The following is a 24581-nucleotide window of genomic DNA, read 5'->3' as shown; positions in this document are numbered from 1 at the left end:
TAGGATATGGCATATCAAATTTCAGCCTCATCTGCCCAAAAGCAGCTTCAAAGTGGATTTTAGTACTCATTTTCTGTAAAACAACAATAAAACTACTGAAATACACAACCGTTAAGATAAAAATATTTGTTCATGGACCTCCTAAAATCAAATACATATGCACCCTACACTTCAGCACACAAACTGGGCCCAGCAAAGAGCCCCACCTGAACTTTGCAAGAATCCACAAACCAGAAGCATTTTTATTTGCGTTACATTGCTTAAGTGAGCCTCAAAAGCATTAAAGATGCCATTAAAATTCCCCTTTTCTATTTTTATGAGTCAAAAAGCAGCATGAAATGACCCAATTTCTGTGGATGTGTCTGGTGAGCTGGTATGGTACTCATATCCTCTCCTTTATTATGCAGATGGACTCACTGTGGTCTCATAATTCTTTGCTTTATAATAAGCAGCGTAATTCTTAAATGCTCCTGTTCTCTGTGCTTTCCTTGCTGGAGCTTTAATTGTCAGTATATTGGCAGAAAAAAAAAAAATCCATCACTCTCCAATGCCCCCCCCCCACCAACGACTTCCAATTGTCATTTCAGCTCTCTTATTAATTACATGTATCTTTCAGCAAGTCATAACCTCTGGCTCTCATTTGTAAAACGAATAGGATGAATTACATTATTTCTAAGATGCTTGCAGCTCTAAATTTTTAATATTCTAAAATTTCAGATTCTATATTTTAATCTCTTAAAATACAGAATTTTTAATCTTTCTTTTAATCTCTTTTCCTCTGAGCTAAAGACCTTTACTAATACTTCCTGGAATACAACATATGATTCCTGAGTCACTGGTCCATACTTTGGGATTCCCTCTGCATAATATCAAGCCTTAGTTCCCATTTGTGTTGGGGAAGCCAATCTCCCTCCTCACAGCTCCCAGATATACAGTAAGTAGAAGCCTGACACACTCATGTCGCCTCTGGTTTCCCAGTATGACCTCTTTCTACAGCTATAAGACGCAAGGTTTTCCTGGTCTTTAATCTGTACAGCTTCCAATTTCTGGGCCATCATCATAACTCCATGCAAGTGATGGCAACATACCACAAAGTCCTGTGAAATATACAATGAATAAACCTATAGCCTAGACTGTGAAAGAAGACACTTAGGATAATCTGTCTAGACATATGACCTTAAAGGCAAGTCCATTCATGGCTAATGCAGCCTGTTAGCTGTGAATGAATAAGTTTTTTAAAGGTACTGTAGGCCAATAAAATATGCCAAGATATTTATAGCTCTCCCTGGCTGGTGAGGCAAGAATGTCTGACTCACCAGGGAGGGTGGCACACAGCTCTGTCACTTTATAACCAAGGGAACCTAAATTAGACACAAACCAGAAAGTAGGCGGATCTTTATTAAGTTGAGGGATGGGTTACCTAAAATACTCTAACTAGGGATGTCCCTGAGCTACTCCAAGTTTCAAGGCGGTGTGAGTTATCCCCAAGAGATGCCACACACAGTGACAGCTTGCCTGTTCACAGTAACCATGATGCCTCAACCTAGCTTCTCTTTACTACCAAAGCCGCAGCACTCGCCCTAAGTAGGGTGGCCCATGTGCCAGCCCCCAGCCCAGCTCTGAGGTGCAGCCAGTGCTGAGAAGGGCTTTTCCAGATGCATGCTGAAAGTTCATTTTGTTTCGGAAAACGTGAGAGCTTTCCTTCTTCGTCCTTTTTCTCCTTTTTTTTTCCCCATGGGTAATTAAGTCACTGCCAGTTTCCCAAATGATGCCATTTTAATCTCACAAACATTAGCTTCATCTCCTCTCAGGATGCTCAGGCACAAATCATGATGGTATATTTTTTAAATATGCTAATAAATAAGGAGATGTTTCAGGCCATTCGTCGTAACACAAAATAGGAGACGAAGAGGAAAGGAAGCCCAGCTCTAGGTTGAGCATTTGCAGCAAAGGTTCTTCATCTATACCCGGGGAGGTGGCAGGAGATGGGGGGATGTGTCCACAAATGGTTATGGGGTGGGGGGAGGGTCTGAAATACCGCAGATGCAAAATTAACTGCAGGGTCTTCTTCCACAGCTTTCTATCATCATTAAGTTTTTAAAGAGCCTGAGAACACTAAGAACCACGAACCAGAGTAAAACTGAGGGACGGACCCCTGAGATCAGTTGGTCCAAAAGTGCCCTTCACTCAGTCTAGCCCGGACCTCAGGAGGGAAATCTACAGAGCATCTAGCATGCATGAGTCACTAGATTCTAAGGAATGCACTTGACTTTTATGAAAAATAAATCACAAGATACAATTTCATATCATGTATTTTTTTAAAAAATAACATTCCTGGGAATACATTTAGAAAAAATACAAGATATATATCTATATCTACACATCTATGTATCTAGTTTATTAAGTCAGAAAAGAAAACTTGAATAGTTTTATAAGATATGTTCCTGCGTAGAAATACTAAGCATTTTAAAGATCTCATTCCCACCTTCACATTAATTTCTAAATTAATGCAATTCCAATAAAAGTCCCAAAGCAATCCTTCTGAAACTTGACCAAGTAGGCTAAGGCTTTCTGGAAGAATAAATAAGAGGAAAGCTAAAAAAATATTTTTAAAAGTATGCTTGAGAACTTGAACAGATTCTGAGATGCATTATAATGCTGCAATAATTAAGATACTGGTACAAAATACAAAAAGAGAACAGAAAGCCCAAGACAGTGCTAAACTTATCATGGAGAGGAATAATTACTTCAGAAGCCTGCTGTACAATTAACTACTTAGAAAAACAGAAGCTGTCTTAGCTCTCTTCCTCGGGCTAGGCACCGAAGTAAGTTTTCAACATGAAATGGAAAACAAGAAGACAAGGAAGGAAGAGGTGGAAAGAAATCACTTAAGAAATTTAAACATAGAGCTGATCTTTGAGTAGGGGAGGTCCTCTCAAGCCAAAAGAAAAGTTATACAATAAAATGAGGGTAGATTTGACTATATAAATATTTAAAACTTCTATACCAGAAAATACAAGTAAAATAAAAAGCAAATGATAAGAGGGAAAAGCATTTTTAGTGTTTTAAGAGTACTGATTTCATACTGAATAACTTTAGATAAAAAATTAAGTTTGGGGCTTCCCTGGTGGCGCAGTGGTTGAGAGTCCGCCTGCCGATGCAGGGGACACGGGTTCGTGCCCCGGTCCAGGAAGATCCCACATGCCGCGGAGCGGCTGGGCCCGTGAGCCATGGCCGCTGAGTCTGCGCGTCCGGAGCCTATGCTCTGCAACAGGAGAGGCCACAACAGTGAGAGGCCCCCGTACCACAAAAAAAAAAAAAAATTAAGTTTGGCAATTGATATGCACCAAAAACCTGAAAACGGCATATACACTTATATATAGCAATTCCACAAGGAGTGTGTTCTAATTAAAGGAAAACACCTATGAACAAAAATATTTATAGCATTGTTATTTTCATTATTACACATAATAACTTGAAAAACATGAAATCTCTATAAATATAATTATTGTTTAAATGTAGTAAAAATCAAAGATAGTCACAATTTCAAGTGTAAAAAGCAGTCTGTACAGTGTGATAAAAATTTTAAGTATGGGACTTCCCTGGTGGCGCAGTGGTTAAGAATCCGCCTGCCAATGCAGGGGACATGGGTTCGAGCCCTGGTCCGGGAAGATCCCACATGCCGCCGAGCAACTACAACTACTGAGCCTGCGCTCTAGAGCCCATGAGCCACAACTACTGAGCCCGCATGCCACAACTACTGAAGCCCGCACGCCTAGAGCCCGTGCTCCGCAATGAGAAGTCACCGCCAATGAGAAGCCCGCACACCCAATGAAGAGTAGCCCCCGCTCGCTGCAACTAGAGAAAGCCCACGCCCAGCAACGAAGACCCAACGCAGCCAAAAATAAATCAGTTAATTAAAAAAAAATTTTTTTTTAATTTTAAGTATTAAATTCACATAGGCCTATCATAATTCAACATGGTGGCAATGATCTCTCTATGAAACACATTCTAGAGAGTTTGTTTTGCTCCGTGATATTTCTGGATATTTCCATATTTATTTTATTTTGTAATATTGGGAAACATTGAAAGCAGATGGAAGATTTTCTGAGATCAGTGTACAAAGCCTTTACACTAAGGTGAAGTAGGTGTGCAAAGAGCAATACTCTCGATGATAGCCATTATATTTTCTATGAACTGACTGCAGTAGAAAACATAACCCTCCCACGGGATACAAAGCAGGAGTTTTTCTTTGTGCCCTTGTATCAGACCCCTGTGTGGTCAGGTGCCAATTCTTCGTACAGACTGATGGGCTTTAGAACCTTCTTACACTGCCAACTGACTCCAGGTGAAACTGTGCTGAGTATCTTCTATTTGCCTCCTAGACCCACTCTCCCCCTTTCTGGGTCCTTTTCTGGGCTCTGTTGTCTGGCCTAAAGTGGATCCTGATCCTCTGACTTCTCTTTGGATTTGGTGAAGGGCAGAGATGGCAGGAGACCAGAGAGCAGGAGAAGGAAGTCAGGGCATTTATGCCCACAATTCCCTCCGGCCACCAGGTCACCGTGGATTGGATGCATCCCTCCAGTGAAGGCCATCGCTCCTGTCCGGCAGCCCCCTCCACAACACTCGGCCTCCCTCTGACATTCTGGGTTTTCCAGCAGCTTCTCCTCGCCCTGCCCCTTCAGGTCTAGGGCTGTAAACACCTCCCATGATTACTAACCCCAGAGAGCTGCTTCATCTCTCATTGCTTTTCCCAAACTCTGTCCACAAAAACTCTCAATCAAATCATCCTCACCTGATCCCTGACAGGACCTTGGCTGATATGGTAATAGTATAATTATCCAAAGAAAAAAATAAATATGGCTAAGTGCATTTATTCTTCACAAAGCAAAAAGAAAAAAGTGACCTAATGTGGTTTAGAAAATTCTTTTATTCAAGTTTGAGATAAAAGTTTAACCCCATGTTACCTCTATGATTATTCTATGATACCTAGATCTTTATAATTTCCAGTCCTTTTTTTAAAGACTTTGGGCATGTTACTAACACTTATGTAACCTCACCACGTACAAGACAGCATGTTAGAGGACGAACAGATCACTGGTTCTCTGATTCTCATGAGATAAGTTGCTTTTGCAGCATTAAATTTAAAGGTAGACATATTTTTCTTTTAGATTCCCTTGTATTGTTTCATAGCACACCTTTTCACTTGGCTGTGATTGGGTTTTACTTAGCCCCGGGCTTCACAAGGTAATCAAGTTTACTCCATCCAGATGTTTCTGGTCTGCAGCACAAGAAAGTGGCAGGGACTCAGCTGAGTTGATTAATCATTTAAGGAGGCAAGGAGGGGCTTCCCTGGTGGCGCAGTGGTTAAGAGTCCGCCTGCCGATGCAGGGGACACAGGTTCATGCCCCGGTACGGGAAGATCCCACATGCCGCGGAGCCGCTGGGCCCGTGAGCCTGTGCTCCGCAACGGGAGAGGCCACAACAGTGAGAGGCCCGCATACCGTAAAAAAAAAAAAAAAGGACGCATGGAGCCCACTAAAAGATTCTTCCTAGAAAAGCAAGACTATTTCCCCAAGCTTGTTTGGAGAGCAAGCTCCTGTATCTAGAGGAGGAAAGACAACTCTGAGAACAAGGAGTCTGTCACTCAGATTGTCCCCAGCCCAATTCCAAGGAATAGAGGGAAATGCTCTTTTCACTCGTAATAGCTGTGAGGCATCCCAAACACAAAGCAGAATTGCATTGATAATAATGTGTGAAAGCACAGCACAGGACTTGGAAGAAAGTAATTCTTTCTCATTTGAGCAGAGCAATTCAAGTGCAGTGTGACTGAACACAGGGGACCCTCCCTGCATGGTAGAAGTCAACTCCAGCACCTGTGCAAGTCCCTTGAGTGACAGCTCTAGTGAGGCCTAGTGCCTCTCAACCGGCGCACCACCAAGGCTCCAAGAGCTCACAGAATGGCAGTGGAAGTGCCCTTAATGGCAGACACACTGTCATCAGAATGGCAGCAGAGGCTCTAGTGGAAGCTGAAGGCTTTAGCTGCCAGGGGAGTTAGCTGCAGCGTCAGCAGCTATAGACGCTGCTGGTAACTTTGGCAGTGGCAGGAGAGTGCATCCTAGGCAGTGGGCACCAGCATCAGTGGTCAGCTACCCTCACATGGCAAAGAGGACTCCAGAAGCCATAGTTTAAAGGGACAGCTTCCCTTAGGTCAGCTCTTTCTTTTTTATCCTTGAACAAAAGTGAGTTTACAGTATTAGGTGATCTCCTAGGCCCTCAGAAAAAGATCATCGAATGATAAACTCTGAATAGAGGGAAACACAAGCAGTGGCACATCCAAAGCAGCCGAGGGCAACACAAGGACAGTGAGAGACTCATGATGAAAATCACCATCTCTTTGCCAGCCCTGCCAAGGACTGGGCTTCGATGTCAACAGCACAGAACTCCAATAGCACACTTGAAATATAAATAGTCATGCTCTCCCCTTTCACTAATTTAATGAATTATACATGCCAGGAAAAATTAAGAGCACTGACGATGTAGAAGCATAAGACTTCAAACACCCTGAAATATTTTGGAACGAATTTTTCTGTCTCTGTGCTCCCTACAGAGTGGCAATTTTAATCTACTTCCCTAAGGGCAGGGAGACCGATGGAAATACCACAAAATATGTTAAGTTATAAACCAAATGCTTATAAGACTTCAGATTTCTCAACAACAGAGCTCAAGAAAATCACAAGAAAAACGTTAACTTCCTAAAGATTAGCCGTAAATGGCAAGACAACCATATGTTGGCTGAGTAATGGGGTAAAAAAAAGTTTCCTACAGGCATGGAGTATCTTCTTTGATAACCTCCAGAGTGTATCAGCAGTGATTAGCGCTACAAGACTCTCAAGAAAATGAGCACCAGACCTGGCTGGGAGCACGGTAAGTAAGACACAGTACTGCCACCCATGGGAACTGGCTGGGGACCTAGGTGCCTTCTCCAGACAACAGCCAGCCTTCTCTCTGTTGCAAGCTGTCATTGTGCCATCAGAACGAACCCAAGAGAACTGTCATTATTCATCAATTCCTCCCTCCTTTTTTCCCCATCTCATCCGAGACCTTAGACAGCTTGGAGAACACGCATTTCATTACAAAAAAAAAAAGAGAGAGAGACTGGGACAGCTACTGACTTTGAGTGTAATTACACTGCAAGGTAATGATAGCACTCCTCTGAGCTTCTGGAAACGGAAGAGGACAGAAGCAAAGACTAAGGAATCTCTGTAGAGTATAAATGCCCCTAAATATGACTTGAAGTAGATTGAAAAGCTGTTTATGCCACTTCCTTCTCTACTCAGCAAATGCTCATCGTCACAAAGAAGATGGCCACCCCAACATAAACTAGGAATAAGAACTTATAGGATTCTGGATTTTCATTAAAGCGAACTTCAGGACTTTTCACTGTTCAAACTGTGCCACATCATAGGAAAGACAACTTGGTAGGTGGTACAGTATTGCAGTCAAAAACAATCCGATTTTGGAAAAATGAAACGTACAGAAGAAGAATGCAACAGCTACATACATTTTCACCAAGGCTGTAATAGCTTTCTTTCTGTCATTCAAGCAGGTCAGAAAAAAGTGTCATGAAGCAGTTGATGTCTTGGGGTAGTCAGACGTTTGCAATTGTGTAAATGGCGGCTAAAGCAATCAGGCTGTAGATTCAGCTGTGTCCTCAATCGCTGATTGTAATTTTATCATCTTACAAAAAAAAACCTGTGTATTACTAAACCACCCAAACTTTGATCCACTTATGTCATCAACCAATAGGAACTGAAAGAAGTATTTCTGTATAACCATACAGACTGGTAATATACACACATACCTAAGACAACCAACAAAACGTAAGTCTGTGTTAAGTGATCTTCAAATATCAGGAAGAAGACAAAGGTTTCATCAGAGATACACAGAGACACACATGTATACAATTAAGATATATCCTCCTCTCATTCTTTCTTTTTTTTTAAATTTCACACGAACCCTTCACTTAAAGAGTAAAAATATCTAGATTCCCATTCTACTTAAATATATTCAAGCAAAGCTCCCGGGAAGGTTTCCAGGGAGTTAGATTGCTTTGAAACTGGCCATGCATTAAATAAAGCTTTGTCTAACAAAAGTGAAAGAGTAACTGATACGGTATCTGTACGTTCACTCTGCACAAGGTTCCTGTGGCTCAAAAGCATTACTCAAAGACAAAGAACACATCAGATTACAGCTCTGGAGTCTCGTACTCTACCTCTGCCAGCAACCCTGCCAGCTTACACGACACTCTGTGAGGGCCAACCACCTGCTTCCTGAGGAATCTGTAATCTACCTTCTCCATTAGTTCCCCCGAGGTTCTCCTCCTTTACACATGTGCCCCCCTTCACTCATTCCACGGCGTTCACCTTTCATCTCTAAGAGATTCATTAACGATAAGTGTGCAAGGGTTCACTTTAACAGCAAAACCAAAAAGAAAAGCCTTCGGCATTACATTTTATAATGAAACAAAAACTTAAATTCTGTGAGTCTACTGAGCTAGAACTAAAAGCGACTGCAGCAAGAGATGCATTCCTGGTACCTGGCTTCTTTTCCCATTACCTGCTTCAGTGTACTTCAATCCCACTTTTTCTTCTGTGTCTTTTGTCTTTGGGGGTGGCCAGACAGCTTGGAGTCTGCCAGGAGTCCTATCGTCCTGCTCAGTGGGGCTGTGGTCAGGCTGTTGGAAAAGTGGGCAAACAAAAGAGTAAGTTAAATGAAATGTGGCCAGGGCCAATTAATCCCTGAGAACAACTGTGCTAACTCTGAAATTAATTTTAACGGCACATTGCTCTCATTCACTGTAACTGAAACATCTCACTCCAATACGATCCTTTTCTAGAAATGTAAAGTGATCAGTTGGGGTGGAAAGAGAAATAACTCAAGGCCAAGTATTACACAACCTTCAATAGATGATTTTTAGCATATAACTTTTATTTTTAAATCACAAGTACACTTTGATCTGAAGACACACATATACTATAATCGGGTACATTTATAGGGATGTTTAGAAATATATCCCAAACTCCAGGGTTATTTATAATATAAAAACTAGTTTTGCATTTTCTATGAACATTACCTGTAGGCCAAGATACACTTCTCTAAGATGTCCACATTGATCATTTCTTTTTTTTCTTTCCCACACACAAAAAAATGAATGAGCTGGCTTTCACATTCAAGCTATTTTTATAGGGGTTGATTTTTACAACTAGGAGAATGCTATGTTGTATTTAGTTTTTGACTGCAACCTAAGATAGTTTTTCCAAAGACCTTTAAATTTAACTGATGTATGAGGGAATGATAATTGTATGCCAAATTGATACTAAGCAAGAAATATTATTTGTTGCCCTTATGAATTTTAAGATCCACTGGACAAGTGCTTGCTAGTCCTTACAAATTACCTGAATAATTTTTTTAATCGTAACAGCTTTCACTAATTAGACGGTTACTATGTGCCAACTTCATTTAATCTTCGCAACAACCAAATAAAGATTAAAGGTTATTTTCTTCTTTTTGCTGATCAAGGTCACCCAGCCAGTAATTGGCAGTTAGAATTAAAACCCAAGTCTCACACTAACCCAGTGCTCAATCAAGATGCCTTGTAACCAACACAGAACATTTTAATCACATCACAAACAGGTATTTCGCCAAGTGGCAGACTTTCAAAGGAAAAATACAGTTTTCGCAGAGGTATAATAAAGTGGAGAGGAAATCTGGGCTATAGTTCTAGATTGCATTGATTCCTCATGCTGCTTGGTTTTTAGAAGCACATTTCCTATTAATGTTTAAACTCAGAGTGACAGTTTCGCTTTCTGACCTGCACACCTTTACTTATACCTCTCTTACAACAACCCAGAAAAAGATAAGGAAGAAAGAAAACGCTTCTGTCCAACTCCATACTCCTTACAAGGTCAACTTGACTATAATCATCTTTCACCTAGAAGAGGGTCACTAAGATCGGTATATGAGATTCTCTTTGATAGGAAACCTGAAAAGAAATACAGCAGCATCACATTTTATGACAAAACCCAAAACCCAACGCTACGTACGCTTTTGGAATCCGAGGGGCCATCTCCTGGCCTTGACCTCGACCGCTCAAACACAGCTCTTAGGGACTCTTTCTCATGCCTCATTTTGCGCTTGAGAGCTTCCAGCTCAGAGGTGTCAGCTGTGGTCCCCTTTTTGGGGGGACGGATGAATAGGGCTCTAAAGGCCTCCAAGGTAGTCTCTGGCGGCTTTGGCTTGACCTCTCCTCCCTGGGTCTGGGCTTCTCCGGGGCCGCTCTGGCTCTCCTGGGGAGTGCTGCCACTCCTCTCCTCCCCCCTGGGCTGTTCAGGGTCTTCTGCCTTTGATTCGGCTTTGGGGACGTCAATGTTGAGCAGCTGAGAGAGCTGCTCCAGGAGAGTGGGAGCGGCCTTCGGATCATTTGTTTTCTCTCCCATCTTCACTGCCTGAGGCCCTGCCTGTGCTAGGGACCTCTGGACAGGCTGGGTCAACTTAAGCAAAGCCAGGTCCCCGTCCTTTGGTTTAATTTCAGTGATGGTCTCCCCGACCTCGGCTGGGGCTCCCTTCTTCAGCACACGAAGCCCACTAAAAAAAGCTGGGAGCTGGAAGGACTTCTCTCCAGGGACTTCTTTTTTAGGAGAGGTGTTCTCAGTGACACCAACACTTGAGTTCTGGTCTGTTACCACAGGTAGAACTTTGGAACCTTCTTCTCCAGCTTGTCGCTGGCCGGGGCTATGCTCTGTCTGAAGGCTACCATCCTCGGGTTCCAATTTGCTGTTTATCTCCTGCAGAGTCCTTTGAGGACCTTCTCCACTGGGCTCTGCATCACCCCTTTCTCCAGGGGCAGTATTTTCCCTCCCATCTCCTGGCTTTTCTTGGGACTGCTCAGATGGCTCAGATAAAACACCACTAGGGGACTTTGGGCCATTGATGTTGCTTCCCTCTTCTGGCTCCTGGCCTCCATCATCAGAGTCAGAATCACTGGTGGTGTTCACCAGGGTCCCGCGAACCAAAATGACATTGTCTCTGCACACACTCAAAGCAGCCAGTGGAAGCAGCTCTTGACCAGGCAGAGAAATCCCTGCCTCTGCTTCTCCCCGGCTTCCTTCCAACCTCGTCTCTGTCTCCACCCTCGGAGTCTTCCCATCATTTCCGAGGTCAGGTGGAACCTGAGCCTCCGCCTCCGGCGGATCCAAGCCACTGCTGGGCTCCTCCAGCTGAGGCGTGGGATCCACCACTAAACTGCGGAAGGCTTTCAGCACCGCATCTTCCTCTCCAGGCTGCACAGATTCCAATTTATTCGTAAACCCAAACAGGGATTTCATAGAGAACTTGGTCAGGATCGACTGGGCCACGTCAAGTCCGGCTTCGGGTTGTCCTGGTTCCGAGCCATCACTGCCATTCGGAGCGTTACCCAAGTCCTCCATGTCCCAGCCGTGCCCTGGGCGGCAGATTCTCACTTCTGCGATCTTCCCCTGCCCTCTCAGTTTCTCCACTCCACCGGTTCTTAACTTCCAGGACAGAGAACAGCAGGACCCGCCGGTGGGACTCAGTCGCGGAGCGAGCACACTTGGCCGGGCTCTGGTCCCTCCCGAGCCCTCCTTCCGGTTTGCGCGGTGATGGGGCGTCCGGGGCAACTGTAAAAAGTCCGCGGAGCTTTATGCCCAGAGGCAGCCGAGGCTGCGCACCTTACTACACACGGACTGGGGAGGCTGCTCCTCTGGGACTTCCGTATTTATTCCCGGGGACAAAAGGCTTTTTGTCGTAGGGAAAGTCAGCCTGCCCCCACTCATCCCAGCCCAGGACTTCGCCGCGAGCTCCGCCCCAGTGCCGGCCGTTCTCCTGGTCACTTTCAACTTCCTCATTGGTGAGCAAGTGAGGCTCCAGAAAGTGCTGAGCCGGCAAGCAGCTCCTGACGGCGTTCAACACCCCCCCCCCCGGAGCAGCTGAAGAAATTTAAAAGTGAATCAGCAGCAAATGACCGCAATACTTCTTACGGGCTCTCTATTGCCATCTCAATCACGGCCAGAAGCTTGTGCCATCCAGGCCAAAAAAAAAAACCCAAAAAACAAAAAACTAGCAGTGCACACAGACCAACAGCCACTTACAAAGCCCAAAGCAAAGAAAGAAAAGTAATGAAAGAAACGGATCATCTCAGGAAGCCCAGGACTCTCAAAAGCAGTTAATTGAATGCCCTTGAAGCTTTTTTTTTTTTTTTTAAAGTTCTTTCTTCCGCTTCCCTGCAGGTTTCATCTGGAATGCAGATTTTTAGCTGCCCCAGCCGGAGAAGGAAAACCAACTCGCCTGGTTTCGGATTACTGCTGTTTTAGCTCTGCCCCGGTGTCTCAGCGTTCTACAAACAGGTACCTAGGCAAGCGCACCCACCACGCCCACCGTCCACCAGCCTTAGGGTGGCAGAGTAAACAGCCCCAGCCAGCCTGGCAGGAATGATTACCCTCCACACTCGCTGTGCCAACCTTGGGCTTCTGCTCAGCAGCTCTGGCTTCCTGGCTTCCTTATGAATCCTGCTGGCCAAAGCCTCTGTGCTTCAGCCATCCAACCAACAAATTGAAACCTGGCATGATACAAAGTAACACACAACCTGCCTTGTTAGGTAAAGCAATTCACTAAAGGTCCCCAAGGAGCCCCATTCCCCTAAAGGGAAAAACACCTGAAAGGTCTCTATCAGGTCTCTGTCACAGACCCAATTTGCCTAAAACAAAAACAGGAAAGACAAAACCACCACCAAACATCAGCTCAATGTAGTTTCCAACGGTGATTATATGCTGAGAACCTGGCAATAAAGAACTTGGAAAAATTGCAGCTCTGTTTCCCAGCAGCATACCTGCTGCCTCTTGGGGCAGCTTCCTGTCGGACCTGAAGGTCTCAGTGTTTTTCAAATCCCATCCAGTCAGCAGGCATTTAGTAAGCGCCTGGGACGGATAAGGTACTGTGCTGGATCAGAAGAACCAAACTGGCTTAATAGTCATCATGGTTTAATAGTAATCACCGGCTCTCTGAACAAAGCTGCGAGAAGATTGAGCCCAAGTGTTAAACGCAAACAAATTATGCAAAACGGAATCTGTAGCCACCAGCAAAACAACTGTCTTGCTTTATCCGCAGCAGGGAATGGCTGTGGCTTCCACACCGCTAGCATGAATTGTGTTTCCCGCTAAGTATTAATGCTAAGAAATTCTGATCACAATGATAAATTTCTAGCATGATGCGTTCAAAAGAAACCCTCACACAGAAAGGGTACATATGATTACAACCCATCAACTCCTATTGGAAAGTTAAGACAGTACTTCCTAATCCCTGATTTGACCTTGTATCTAAACGAATACTTTCCTGTTTGCTCCTGATCCCAGTATATTTGGGGATTATTAACTAGGGCACAGTTAATCAAAAGGCCACCACAACACTGAGGAAAATTCATTGGTGACATGTATGTCTCAGAACAAGCTTCCTGTCTCAAGGAAATGCCCGTTGATAAAATCATACTTCTGCTTCTTCGAGACAGAAAACAAAGGAATCATCACATCAGATGATAAGATCAGTCTTCTGAAGAACTATGTGGACCAGCCAATATACAGGGGAGGGGAGGAGACATGGCACGTATTTGGTGTTCTTCAACTGAGAAAGCTCTATTTTCTCAGACATAATTATTGATTTCCAGATTTCCAGAATCAGTTTCTAAGCGCTTTCAGCAGATTTGGGCAAAATGGGACATAAACTGGAAGGGGCTGATGGCTCTTCCACAGTACGGCATGGAGCAGAATTACAAAGTTTTAGCACCCTCTCAGTACCCACGGACACCAATACAATGTCATGGAAAGTGCGGGAAGTCTTGGGTCCCAGGGAGATGATTTGATCCCAGTCCCTTGACTCGACTAGGTTTGTTTTAAAAGTGACGCAACCATGGTCAAGAGAACACAACCAAGCCAAGGTGCACAGCTAGTAAGTGGAGGATACTAATAATACCTAACATTTACTGGGTGTTTATAAGCACTGTTCTAGGTGCTCCATTGTGTATTAACTGATTGGTACATCTAGCTATGAGGCTGGTATTATTTTCTTTTTCATGTTTAGAAAGAGGAGCAGAAAGATGATGTAGCTTGCCCGTGTTCACAGGTGGAACTGGAACTTGAATCCAGGCAATCAGGCCCCAGAATCCACAATCACTCTTCCAAAACCCTGAGCTCTGCATCCTGCCGTAATAGGGCTCCACACACGCCTGCATCTTGAAATGTGCAAGAGTGTCAGCCCGGTTAGTTGGTGGTCTCTCACTAGGACACGTATTGTACTTTACCCTTTGAGATGATACAGAAGGTTGACTTCATAAAAAGAAAAAACAATATGCGAATGACCATTCTTTTCTCTCATCATTTGGGGGGAAATCTAGAGGGAGTGCTTAGAAAAATCAAGCAAAAGTTCCTAGCTGGCTTGTCTACTGGTCACAGACAAGACACAATCCTCGGGACTCAAACCTATCAAGAGGCTTTCCAGCTCACCCGTACAATTCTCCTTCATTTAGGAAGCTTAACTATCACAAAGATGCATTCATCCAACAATCATTGTTAAGCACTGACTCTGTACGAGGCTCCGGGGATATAAAGATGAAGAAACTCCAGCCCTCCACCTTCATGAAACATGAAGTTTAATACAGGAAATCAGCCAAGAAAGAGGTGATTCCTGTTCATAGACTGTAAGTGAGTACTTTATACCCCAGACTCGGTCTAAACAGCAATAGGTGGACATAAGACAATTTTGAATGAAAGAAGCAGCGACCATCAAAATATGAAGATGAGTAAGAAAGAGAAGCATGGTAGTTTACAGAGATCTTTGAATACTGACTCTTTCAGGCCACTGGTTCTCATGGCCATGAGAAATGTTACGACATCTGGTCATTTAGGGAATGGAAAAATGTTTCAGACCATAGTGTTCAAATAAGCAGCCTACAAATTTGATCTTAGTTGGGTGGTCTTGAAAAATGAATCCATTTAATGCTTTAACATTCTTGGGGGGGGGAAGAATAACTTCTCTTGCACGTTATTTCTCTATCTTGTCCTGCTATGCATACTCATTAAGTACCTACTACACAAAACCAGTGACAGCCAACACTTTCTCCTTTTCGACCTCACCTGACTCTCTTTTGTTCTAACCTCAAAACACTTAAGCTCTCTAACAGCTACACCTGTGCAAAAGGCAGATTAAAAATGATCTGCCTTGGAAACTAGTTGAAACAGGCATGATGAATATTAGGTAGGATTTAACCCACGTGTTGCTCTTTGTAACTACTTGTTAAAAACAATCACTACGCAGCTACTTGAAAACGGAACACTATTTGTGTGCAGAATTTACTACCAATGAATTCTCTGTGTTCCTCCCATCTCACCATCTTCTCAGATTGAGGCTGGAGCTAATTTTACCTCATGGCAATGGGAACATCAGTCCAACAAACAATACCTAGTGAGCTAAGCCTAAAAGAATGGTTGCAAAAACAAAAAAGGCATATCATCTCCTGGAAGCAGCAGAACCTAGCTTCTTGATTCTAATAACAACTAGAGGAATGAGCATTAAAAATTTTTAAGTCAATTTGCAGAAACTGGACACTGCCTAAAAGAAAAACTTCCTAAAGCCCCCCACCTCACACACTTACTCTTTGCAGCCCTCTGCCATGTCACTCAGCTTAGAGAATGCCTTCCCATATTCTCATAAAATCCCAGAAAGGCAAGGGAAAAGTAAAGCAAGTGAGATTAATTTCACGGTGTTGGGCTAAATGATTCTCATGTTTCTCCTTATCCAGTATACTTCAAGTTCCCGGCCTGCATTTAATGACTAACTGCTTCCAGCTTCTAGGGGTTCAACTAGGTTCATGGGACGATTGCTTGAGAAAAATAGAAAACAGTTAAAATTAATAAGAGTAAGTAAGATTGTAGAAACTATTTCTGGGGAAGGAAAGAGTTTAGAGCAATGGGCTGAGTAAAGTAAGTAAACTATGAAGATATAAGTGGGGGAATAGGCAGAGATGGGCTTTTTGGGTTCAGGAAGTGTGCTTTAACTAAGTGAAGTCTGATATAAATGGTGAGAACCAAGGACATGATGACCACACAAGTAGTCAAAAAGACATGTGTTAAATGAATGAGGTGTCAGATGAAAGGAGTGTAAGATTATGGAAGAAGCTGGGAAGAATCAAATTGTTGGGAGGCTGAAGAGGTCTTTAGAAGGACTAGAAGTCAACCAGCCCAACATTCTTCTTCTAAAGATGGAGACATTTGAAGTCGAGAAGCTAAGTAACTGGTACCAGCTCACGCAGCGCAAGTGCGGCCATTAAGGTGGGAAAAGAGGCGTCCCAACTCCTGTCCACCCCGTGTCACATCCCCCTACTGCCCTGGCACGTGATCTTACCTTCTTCCTGATCAGCATCTTCTTTAAACTCATTTTCCACATCTTCAAAATGGAGTTATGAGGCCAAATGATAAGACAGGGCCGGAGACCTCGCTAGGCTTCTCCTTCCATCTCAGGCAGTGCTTTCCCTGCCTTCACAGCGTGGATTCCCCCTGCCAACTACTGCAACCCTCAACACAGCCCCTCTGGCTCAGCCTCGGAGAAGCCAGCAGCTGTTTTTACTGATTGATTCAAAAGAAAACAGGCTGCATCTGCCAATGGCAAGGACAGGGCTCAGTGATTAAGGCCTTTTTCCATCAAGCAGACTTGATGTGCAAAAGTGCAAGTGCAAAATGTTTCTAAGACTGGTTCCACTGAGCTGTATTCAAAACTTCTGTGGAAGTGGGTTGAATGTCGGTAACAAACTAGAAGACTCTGAAAGGGAAGAGGGGAGGCCGAGGCATACTCGTGAAGCTGAAGAAGAGAAGAGAGCAGTGGGTACGTCATCCTGCAATGATCAAGGAATGAGGGCAGTGCGCACAGTTAAGAACCTGGCCCTGGGTCCTGGGCTAACACCCTACTCTGCTCCTGCAAGAAACCTGACCTTGGACAAGTTATATAAGCAACCTGTGTCTCAGCTTCTTCACCTAGAAACTTGGAATAAGAAAAGTACCTACTTCGTGGGTTATTAGAAGCATTAAATAAACTAATATATGTTTCACACTCATCAGTGCCTGGCACGTAGTAAGTACCGTATGGATATGACATGCTTTCATAGCAAAGGAATAACTTTCTTAGGGACATCAACCAGCAACCAACAGAATTGTTTTTAACCTTGTCAATATAAAGCAAGTATTTACTGAGGAAATGACGGCCCACGAAGGAAGCTGCCCTCCCACTTCCCTCATATATGCTCTTGGACAGAGGAGCCATTTGGTCTGAACAGGATTGTTCCTTATAGATAGGCCTACTACATACAATGGCTCCCCATGCCACATCTGCGCCACGAGTGAATTGAGCTTCAAAGAAAATTCTTTCAAGGGGTCCCTTTGGGTGTTTCAGGGCCAGTGCTCTCTGGATTATTGTTTTCCATCTGTATCGCCTGAAGAGAGCAATTAGCTTAAAGAGTTCCCAGGTGGCTACTGTAGATGGTGACAGAGTTCACCTGTTCTTTATTACTCCTGAGTTCCAAGATGATTTTTAAACCAACTCAATCATTTCAGAAAAAAAAAAACCATGAATTTGGATTTTCTCCAGAAAATCCTTTTCTCAAGAGTCTGTTGACACATGCTGACGATGTGTGGTCCCCTAGCACTGAGACTTTCCCTCCCTTTGGGGAAGGGAAGTTCCCAGATGATGACTGGCCTGGGAGACAGCCCAGGGCGTTAACAGCCGAGCAAGGACCATTTTTTGTTGCTGTTTTTAGGCCAACTCATTATACTTCAAAGGTGTACGCATTTCATTTAAAATGTCCTTACTGGGTTTCCCTGGTGGCGCAGTGCTTGAGAGTCCGCCTGCCGATGCAGGGGACGCGGGTTCGTGCCCCGGTCCGGGAGGATCCCACATGCCGCGGAGCGGCTGGGCCCGTGAGCCATGGCCGCTGAGCCTGCGCGTCCAGAGCCTGTGCTCCACAACGGGAGAGGCCACAACAGTGAGAGGCCCGCATATTGCAAATTAAAAAAAAAAAAAGTCCTTACTCTTACAAATACGAAAATCAAGCTTGAAATAGTTATTACATTACTGCTTAGGGTCTTACTGTCAGATATTTCTAAGACGGGCTCCACCAAGCAGTATCAAAGAGTCCTTGGAAATGGATTCAATGTCCGTGACAAAATAAAATATTTTAAGAGGAAAAAGGAAAGGCTTTGACTTCCTTGTGAAGCTGAAGAGGAGAGAAAATAGGAGCATTCTTTAAGGTACAGAATTTCCCGGGACATGTTTCTGAAGAGTTTTGAGCTTTTCCTAAATGAGTAATAGTGATGTCCCACAGAAATAACCACGACAGAAGGCATGGAGTCCATGGAGAAAGCATTTCATTATGGCTAAAGCTGCTCATGATGAAAGTTGTAGATGAAGATCTGGCATCTAAGAAACTGTATGTATCTCTTGATGTCTATACTCTTGTTCTTCCTGAGTGGTGAAACTAGACAGCCACTGACTCCGCTGTAACTGGGTATCTTTTTCTGTCCTTCCTTAATTTTTTTTAAAGTAAAAGTTATCTTGAGAATATTAGTTCCAACACCAAAGATCTAGTTATCATTCTTAAATACTTTTAAATATAAAGGAGGCAAAAGAAAAATTAGGGAAGATGAAGATTTACCTAAAACAAAATGAAGGTGGATGATAAGAACATGCATGAGAGAAGGGGGAGATCTAGCATTTTTTTAGGGTGTCATTGTTGTCCCAAGTAGGTACCATGCTAGGTTCTTTATGCAAGTTTTCTAATACCTTAATCCTCCCCATAACTCTATGAGAAAGGTGTCATTGACCCCGTGTTTTTTTTGGTTTTTTTTTTTTTCGGTACGCGGGCCTCTCACTGTTGTTGCCTCTCCCGTTGTGGAGCACAGGCTCCGGATGCGCAGGCTCAGCGGCCATGGCTCGCGGGCCCAGCCGCTCCGCGGCATGTGGGATCTTCCCGGACCAGGGCATGAACCCGTGTCCCTGCATCGGCAGGCGGACTCTCAACCACTGCGCCACCAGGGAAGCCCGACCTCGTTTTATTAGTGCTATTCAGTGCAAGTTTCTGTAATGGTGGAAATGTATCTGTGTCATGCAATCCAGTGCCACAGGTGGCCTCTGAACACTTAAAATGTGCCTAATGTAACTGAGGAATTAAGTTTTATTTAGTCTTAATTAATAGCCATAGGTGGCTAGTGACTACTGTTTGGCCATTGCTTTAGATGTGAATACAGAGGTTCAGAGACATTAGGGCAATTCAAAGATTACACAACCAATGAGTGGCATAGCCAGGATCTGCACTGGATCAACCTGATTCTAAATGTACCTTCTTTTCATTATAATAAATCAAAGAGCTATAGAATTTTGTAACAGTTCTCTTTCACATTGAAACATCAGCATGGGGGCAAAATAGGTGATCACCTGGTTACCGGAACCAAATAGCCACTGCAGTTAGAAGGAATTGGCAGAGAGCAGAAAGGACACAAATTATGAGCCCTGATTTGATCAGTAATGATTCCTTGAAGTTAATACTCACATCATTTAGTCACGTTAAAAGAAAAATATGGAAACCAATGTAAAGGCATTAAAATTACAAAGTAGAAAGTAAGCTAGGCATTGTCACAACTATGGTCCTATTCTTTTTTAAAAAAAAAAATTATTTATTTACTTATTTGGCTGCGCCGGGTCTTAGCTGAGGCACACTGGATCCTCGCTGCCGCGGGATCTTCGTTGCGGAATGCGGGCTCTTAGTTCCCTGACCGGGGTCAAACCAGGGCCCCCTGAATTGGGGGTGTAGAGTCTCAACCACTGGACCACCAAGGAAGTCCCTATGATCCTATTCTTTTTTTTTTTTTTTGCGGTACGCGGGCCTCTCACTGCCGTGGCCTCTCCCGTTGCGGAGCACAGGCTCCGGATGCGCAGGCTCAGCGGCCATGGCTCGCGGGCCCAGCCGCTCCGCGGCATGTGGGATATTCCCGGACCGGGGCACGAACCCGTGTCCCCTGCATCGGCAGGCGGACTCTCAACCACTGCGCCACCAGGGAAGCCCGATCCTATTCTTAAACACAGTTAAAGAGAGGGCAAAGAAAAAGAGGAGAGGCCAGAGCTATGGCTTTGAAGTGAGATGTATTTGGGTTCACTATGGGATATTACTTACTAGTTACACGCAAGATGTGTCACTTAGGCAAGTTCCTTAACTTCTATGAACCAGTATTTACATGTATAAAATAGGGAAAATAATAACGCATAGGATTGTTCTAAGAATTAAATGTGCTAATATTCCTAACCCAGTGCCTGCCTGATTCACAACAGACACCCAGTAAATAGTAAGCATACTTTATGAAGCATGTATGAAGCCTTCAGAAAACAAGCTAGCTTATTAGTTCTAAATTCACTTCACTCGCAAGTACAAGCCCCATTGTCATGAATATGCTAATGACGTGGGGATGTCCACCTGCGGCCTTTAGCTTTAAGCTCTCGTTGGCTTCCATGAAAACAAAACAAGGATGTGGCCCTTTCCATGTACTGCAGAGGCACTGTATCAGAGAGCCCTCTGCATCCATTCTTTGCTGTCAAAGTCAATTGAGGCCACAGAGTTTGCCTTTTAGGAGTGAAGGAACGTGAGGGCCTGAAATCTGCTCGTGTTCCCGTCAGCGTTTCCCCATCAACTGTAAAGACCCAAGGTCTGAGGCATCCAGCGTCCCAGCTGAGCAGCTGCAGAATCTTCACTGGATTGAGTTCTGTGGGGTGATTTTGGTTGTGGTTCTAGCTTTCTAATTCTGAGCCCGGTTCTCAATCCTTCTCACTGATTATGAGAGCTAACTCATATCCATGCAATGAATTCGGTTCTTCAATTAAAAGCAAAACAAAAGAAAACAAACAAATCAGGAAAGCATCCAAAGTAGTGGAGAGGTAGAGGGGCTTCACCTTTAAGCACCTAGGTCCAGACTCGGACAGACCTGGGTTCAGATCCTTGCACCTGCCTTTACTGAACCTCTCTCCTTATTTGTATCAATACAATAGGTACAATAATGCTTCAAAGAATGGTGCCTGGCATTGAGGAAGTGATCAATTCATGGCAGTTTTGTTACTGGCTTAGACACTTAAGGTTTGGTGTGGACTTGGTAATTACATCTTTCCGTTCATAAGATGCAATTACTTGGAACCCGATGCTGTGTCCTCCGCAGACAATTAAGCTAATTCAATAAGGAGCGTCCCGGGACCCACGAGTGGGGTGATGGAGATGATCCTTGGAAACCAGCAACACCAAGAAGAGTTCAAGGCTTGTGTTTTAAAAGCTGCATGCAAAATCCTACTTTCAGAATTCATGCAACCAATATAGAATTCTGACGGCTGCTTGCCTTTTCTGCTCTGCATACCTTTTGTCCATCTCAGGCCACACCTCTTTTAGCGTCTTTTTTCTGTCCTGCCCACGTCCCTTATTTACAGACATTTTACAAACTATCCTCCATGGTGAATAGTCATCTCAAATGGAATCTTTAAGAAACTGCACTTGTTCTAAGAAGTTAGGCCCCACTTGCTCTCTGGTCTGTCCAGATTCAGTTGCCTTGACATGTCTGGCTCAAAGTGCACTGGCAACTGAGGAGCACGGCTAATGACAGTTTCTAATAGTGGAATATAAGAAACTGCCCTTTAAGGCTAACTGTGTAATGGTCATGCTCTAAATGGGCACTCTGGGGTGACTGAGGGTTTATCCCATATAGATGCTACCCCAAGGCAATTCACACATTTGGCGCATTTGGATGTTGTTCCCAAACTGACACCTAGGATTGCCAGACTTATTAAATAGAATACAGGACAACCAGTTAATTTTGAATTTCAGACAAACAACAAATTATTTTTCACTGAATATGTCCTATGTAATATTTAGCAACCTCATGACCTCACCGTGGAACTGACTGAGCATTGGGTTCTTTCAAGAACTTTCTAGGTCACCCAGAATGGTCTACGGGATTTGCTAGAGCAGGGTGATCACCCAAACAGAACCTCTCTACACAGCAGTCTGGCTGACATTCAGCCAAGGGTCAGCGGCACTGGTTGCTTAAACACTGAAATATATACTGGCTGGTAAACAGATGCTGCTCGGAGCCTCCCTGGTGTCTACCTTCCACCAGCTCCACCTCTTGCCATTCCTCCAAGGAACCCTTGGACCTTCTCACAGTTCAGTAACTAAAAGATGAAGGTAACATGCGACAACACGGATGGACCGCAAGGGCATGATGCTAAGAAGAATAAGTCAGACAGAGAAAGACGAATACTGTTATGTTCTCACTTATAAGTGGAATCTAAAAGAACCCAAATTCATAGAAACAGAAAAGGGACTGGTGATTGCCAGATGTGGGGAGATGAAGACAGAGGAAAATGGGTGAAAGGTAGTCAGAAGGTACAGACTTCCAGTTGTAAGATTGCTAAGTCCTGGGGATGTAATGTGCAGGATGGTGGCTATAGTTAACGATGCTGTATTGCACGTTTGAAAGTTGCTAAGAGAGTAGATCTTGAAAGTTCTCATCCCAAGAAAAAAACGCTTGTAACTACGTGAGGTGATGGATGTGAAATGAATTTATTGTGGTGATCATTTCACAGTATATACATGTACCAAATCATTATGTTGTACACTTGAAACTTAAACAATATTGTATGTTAATTACACCTCAATAAAACCAGGGAAGAAAAAAAGGATTGCACTGGAGAAACAGAAAGAAATGATATGAGCCTTCAAATAGAGTTAGGAGACGATAAATTTTGGTCTCACTATCAGAGTTGTGACATTGTTCCTCGTATTAAAACGAAAATTCATGTTGAGAATATTAAGATGTATTTGTTTTTCTTTTAAATAATTTCCATCTCTTTCTTGGAATTTCTTGTATTTCTTTGTATTTCTTTTAAGGAATTTTCATTCCCCACACACCACACTGCTTGGGTTGACTTATGCTCCTTTAATAGAATCAGGAAATGTAATATTATAGCTAAAAGGAACACTGTTTCATCTGTTCGTGTTCCTCCCATCCTGTCCGCACACATTTGTTAAAGAAACTGAGGGCCACCGAAGTTAACTGGTGCCCAGAGTCCCACAGCTAAGCTAGTTGTTGAGCCAGCAGTGGAAGTGAAGTGAAGGAGACCTCCACCTCTCGTTCTAGACCAGAGTGGGCCAGATCTGACCCACTGCCTATTTTTGAATGACTCCTTTAAGAATGATCTTTACATTTTTTTAATGGTGGGAAAAAAATCAAAGATGAATAATATTTTTGATAGGTGAAAATAATATGAAATTCAAATTTCAGTGTCTATAGACTTTTATGGGAACACAGGCACACTTATTCATGTGTGTATTCTCTACAGCTGCTTGTGTTAACAGGGTTGAGTGGTTACAACAGAGATTGTATGGTCCCAAAGCCTAAAATATTTCCTCTCTGGCTCTTGACAAAAATAAATAACTAAATAAAAATTAATGCACAGCTAAATAAGGGGCCTTAATAGAACCCTCAGCCCTAATGCCTGGGGCCATTCCAATTGGTGGATGCCAAATTCCCACCAATTATTAAATGTTTTAGCTATCACCCCTACATACTAATGAAATGCTGCATGTCCACAGAAAAAGACTGATTAAAGTAACTTCTTGGGTGGACCTTCAAGATGGTGGAGAAGTAAGACATGGAGATCACCTTCCTCCCCACAAATACATCAAAATTACATCTACATGTGGAACAACTCCTACAGAACACCTACTGAACACTGACAGAAGACCTCAGACTTCCCGAAAGGCAAGAAACTCCCCCATGTACCTGGGTAGGGCAAAAGAAAAAAGAATAAACAGAGACAAAAGAATAGGGACGGGACCTGCACCAGTGGGAGGGAGCTGTGAAGGAGGAAAGGTTTCCACACACTAGGAAGCCCCTTCGCGGGCGGAGGCTGCGGGTGGCGGAGGGGGAACGCTTCGGAGCCGTGCAGGAGAGCGCAGCAACAGGGGTTCGGAGGGGAAAGCAGAGAGATTCCTGCACAGAGTATCGGTGCCGACCAGCACTCACCAGCCCAAGAGGCTTGTCTGCTCACCCGCCGGGGCAGGTGGGGGCTGGGAGCTGAGGCTCAGGCTTCGGAGGTCAGATCCCAGGGAGAGGACTGGGGTTGGCTGCATGAACACAGCCTGAAGGGGCTATTGCCCCACAGCTAGCCGGGAGGGAGTCCGGGAAAATGTCTGGACGTGCCCAAGAGGCAAGAGACCATAGTTTCAGGGTGCGCAAGGAGAGAGGATTCAGAGCACTGCCTAAATGAGCTTCAGAGACAGGCGTGAGCTGCGGCTATCAGCTCGGACACCATAAACGGGCATGAAACGCTAACGCTGCTGCAGCCACCAAGAAAACTTTGTGCAAGTGCAGGTCACTATCCACACACCCCCAGGAGCCTGTGCAACCCGCCACTGCCAGGGTCCCGTGATC

General features: G+C 44.0%; 1 protein-coding gene across 3 annotated transcripts in view; it reads right to left on the bottom strand.

The window, feature by feature from the left end:
* The window catches only part of FMN1 (formin 1), a gene marked incomplete at both ends in the record, with an annotated part of 397602 nt that overhangs the window by 284277 nt on the left and 88744 nt on the right, over positions 1-24581 (bottom strand). Inside the window, 2 exons of one of the 3 annotated variants that reach the window (XM_082646839.1) lie at positions 8620-8737; positions 10107-11489. The exons of 1 other annotated variant lie outside the window; for it this stretch is intronic. In XM_082646839.1, the coding sequence (XP_082502965.1) occupies positions 8620-8737; positions 10107-11489 (1501 nt within the window). Of the gene's footprint in view, positions 1-8619; positions 8738-10106; positions 11490-24581 lie in introns of those variants that run through there. One more of the 3 variants, XM_082646837.1, reaches the window with a different exon arrangement.

Source organism: Grampus griseus, assembly GCF_964374135.1.
Source record: "Grampus griseus genome assembly, chromosome: 2".
Taxonomy (NCBI): domain Eukaryota; kingdom Metazoa; phylum Chordata; class Mammalia; order Artiodactyla; family Delphinidae; genus Grampus; species Grampus griseus.
This window is presented reverse-complemented; position numbering and strand designations above follow the sequence as displayed.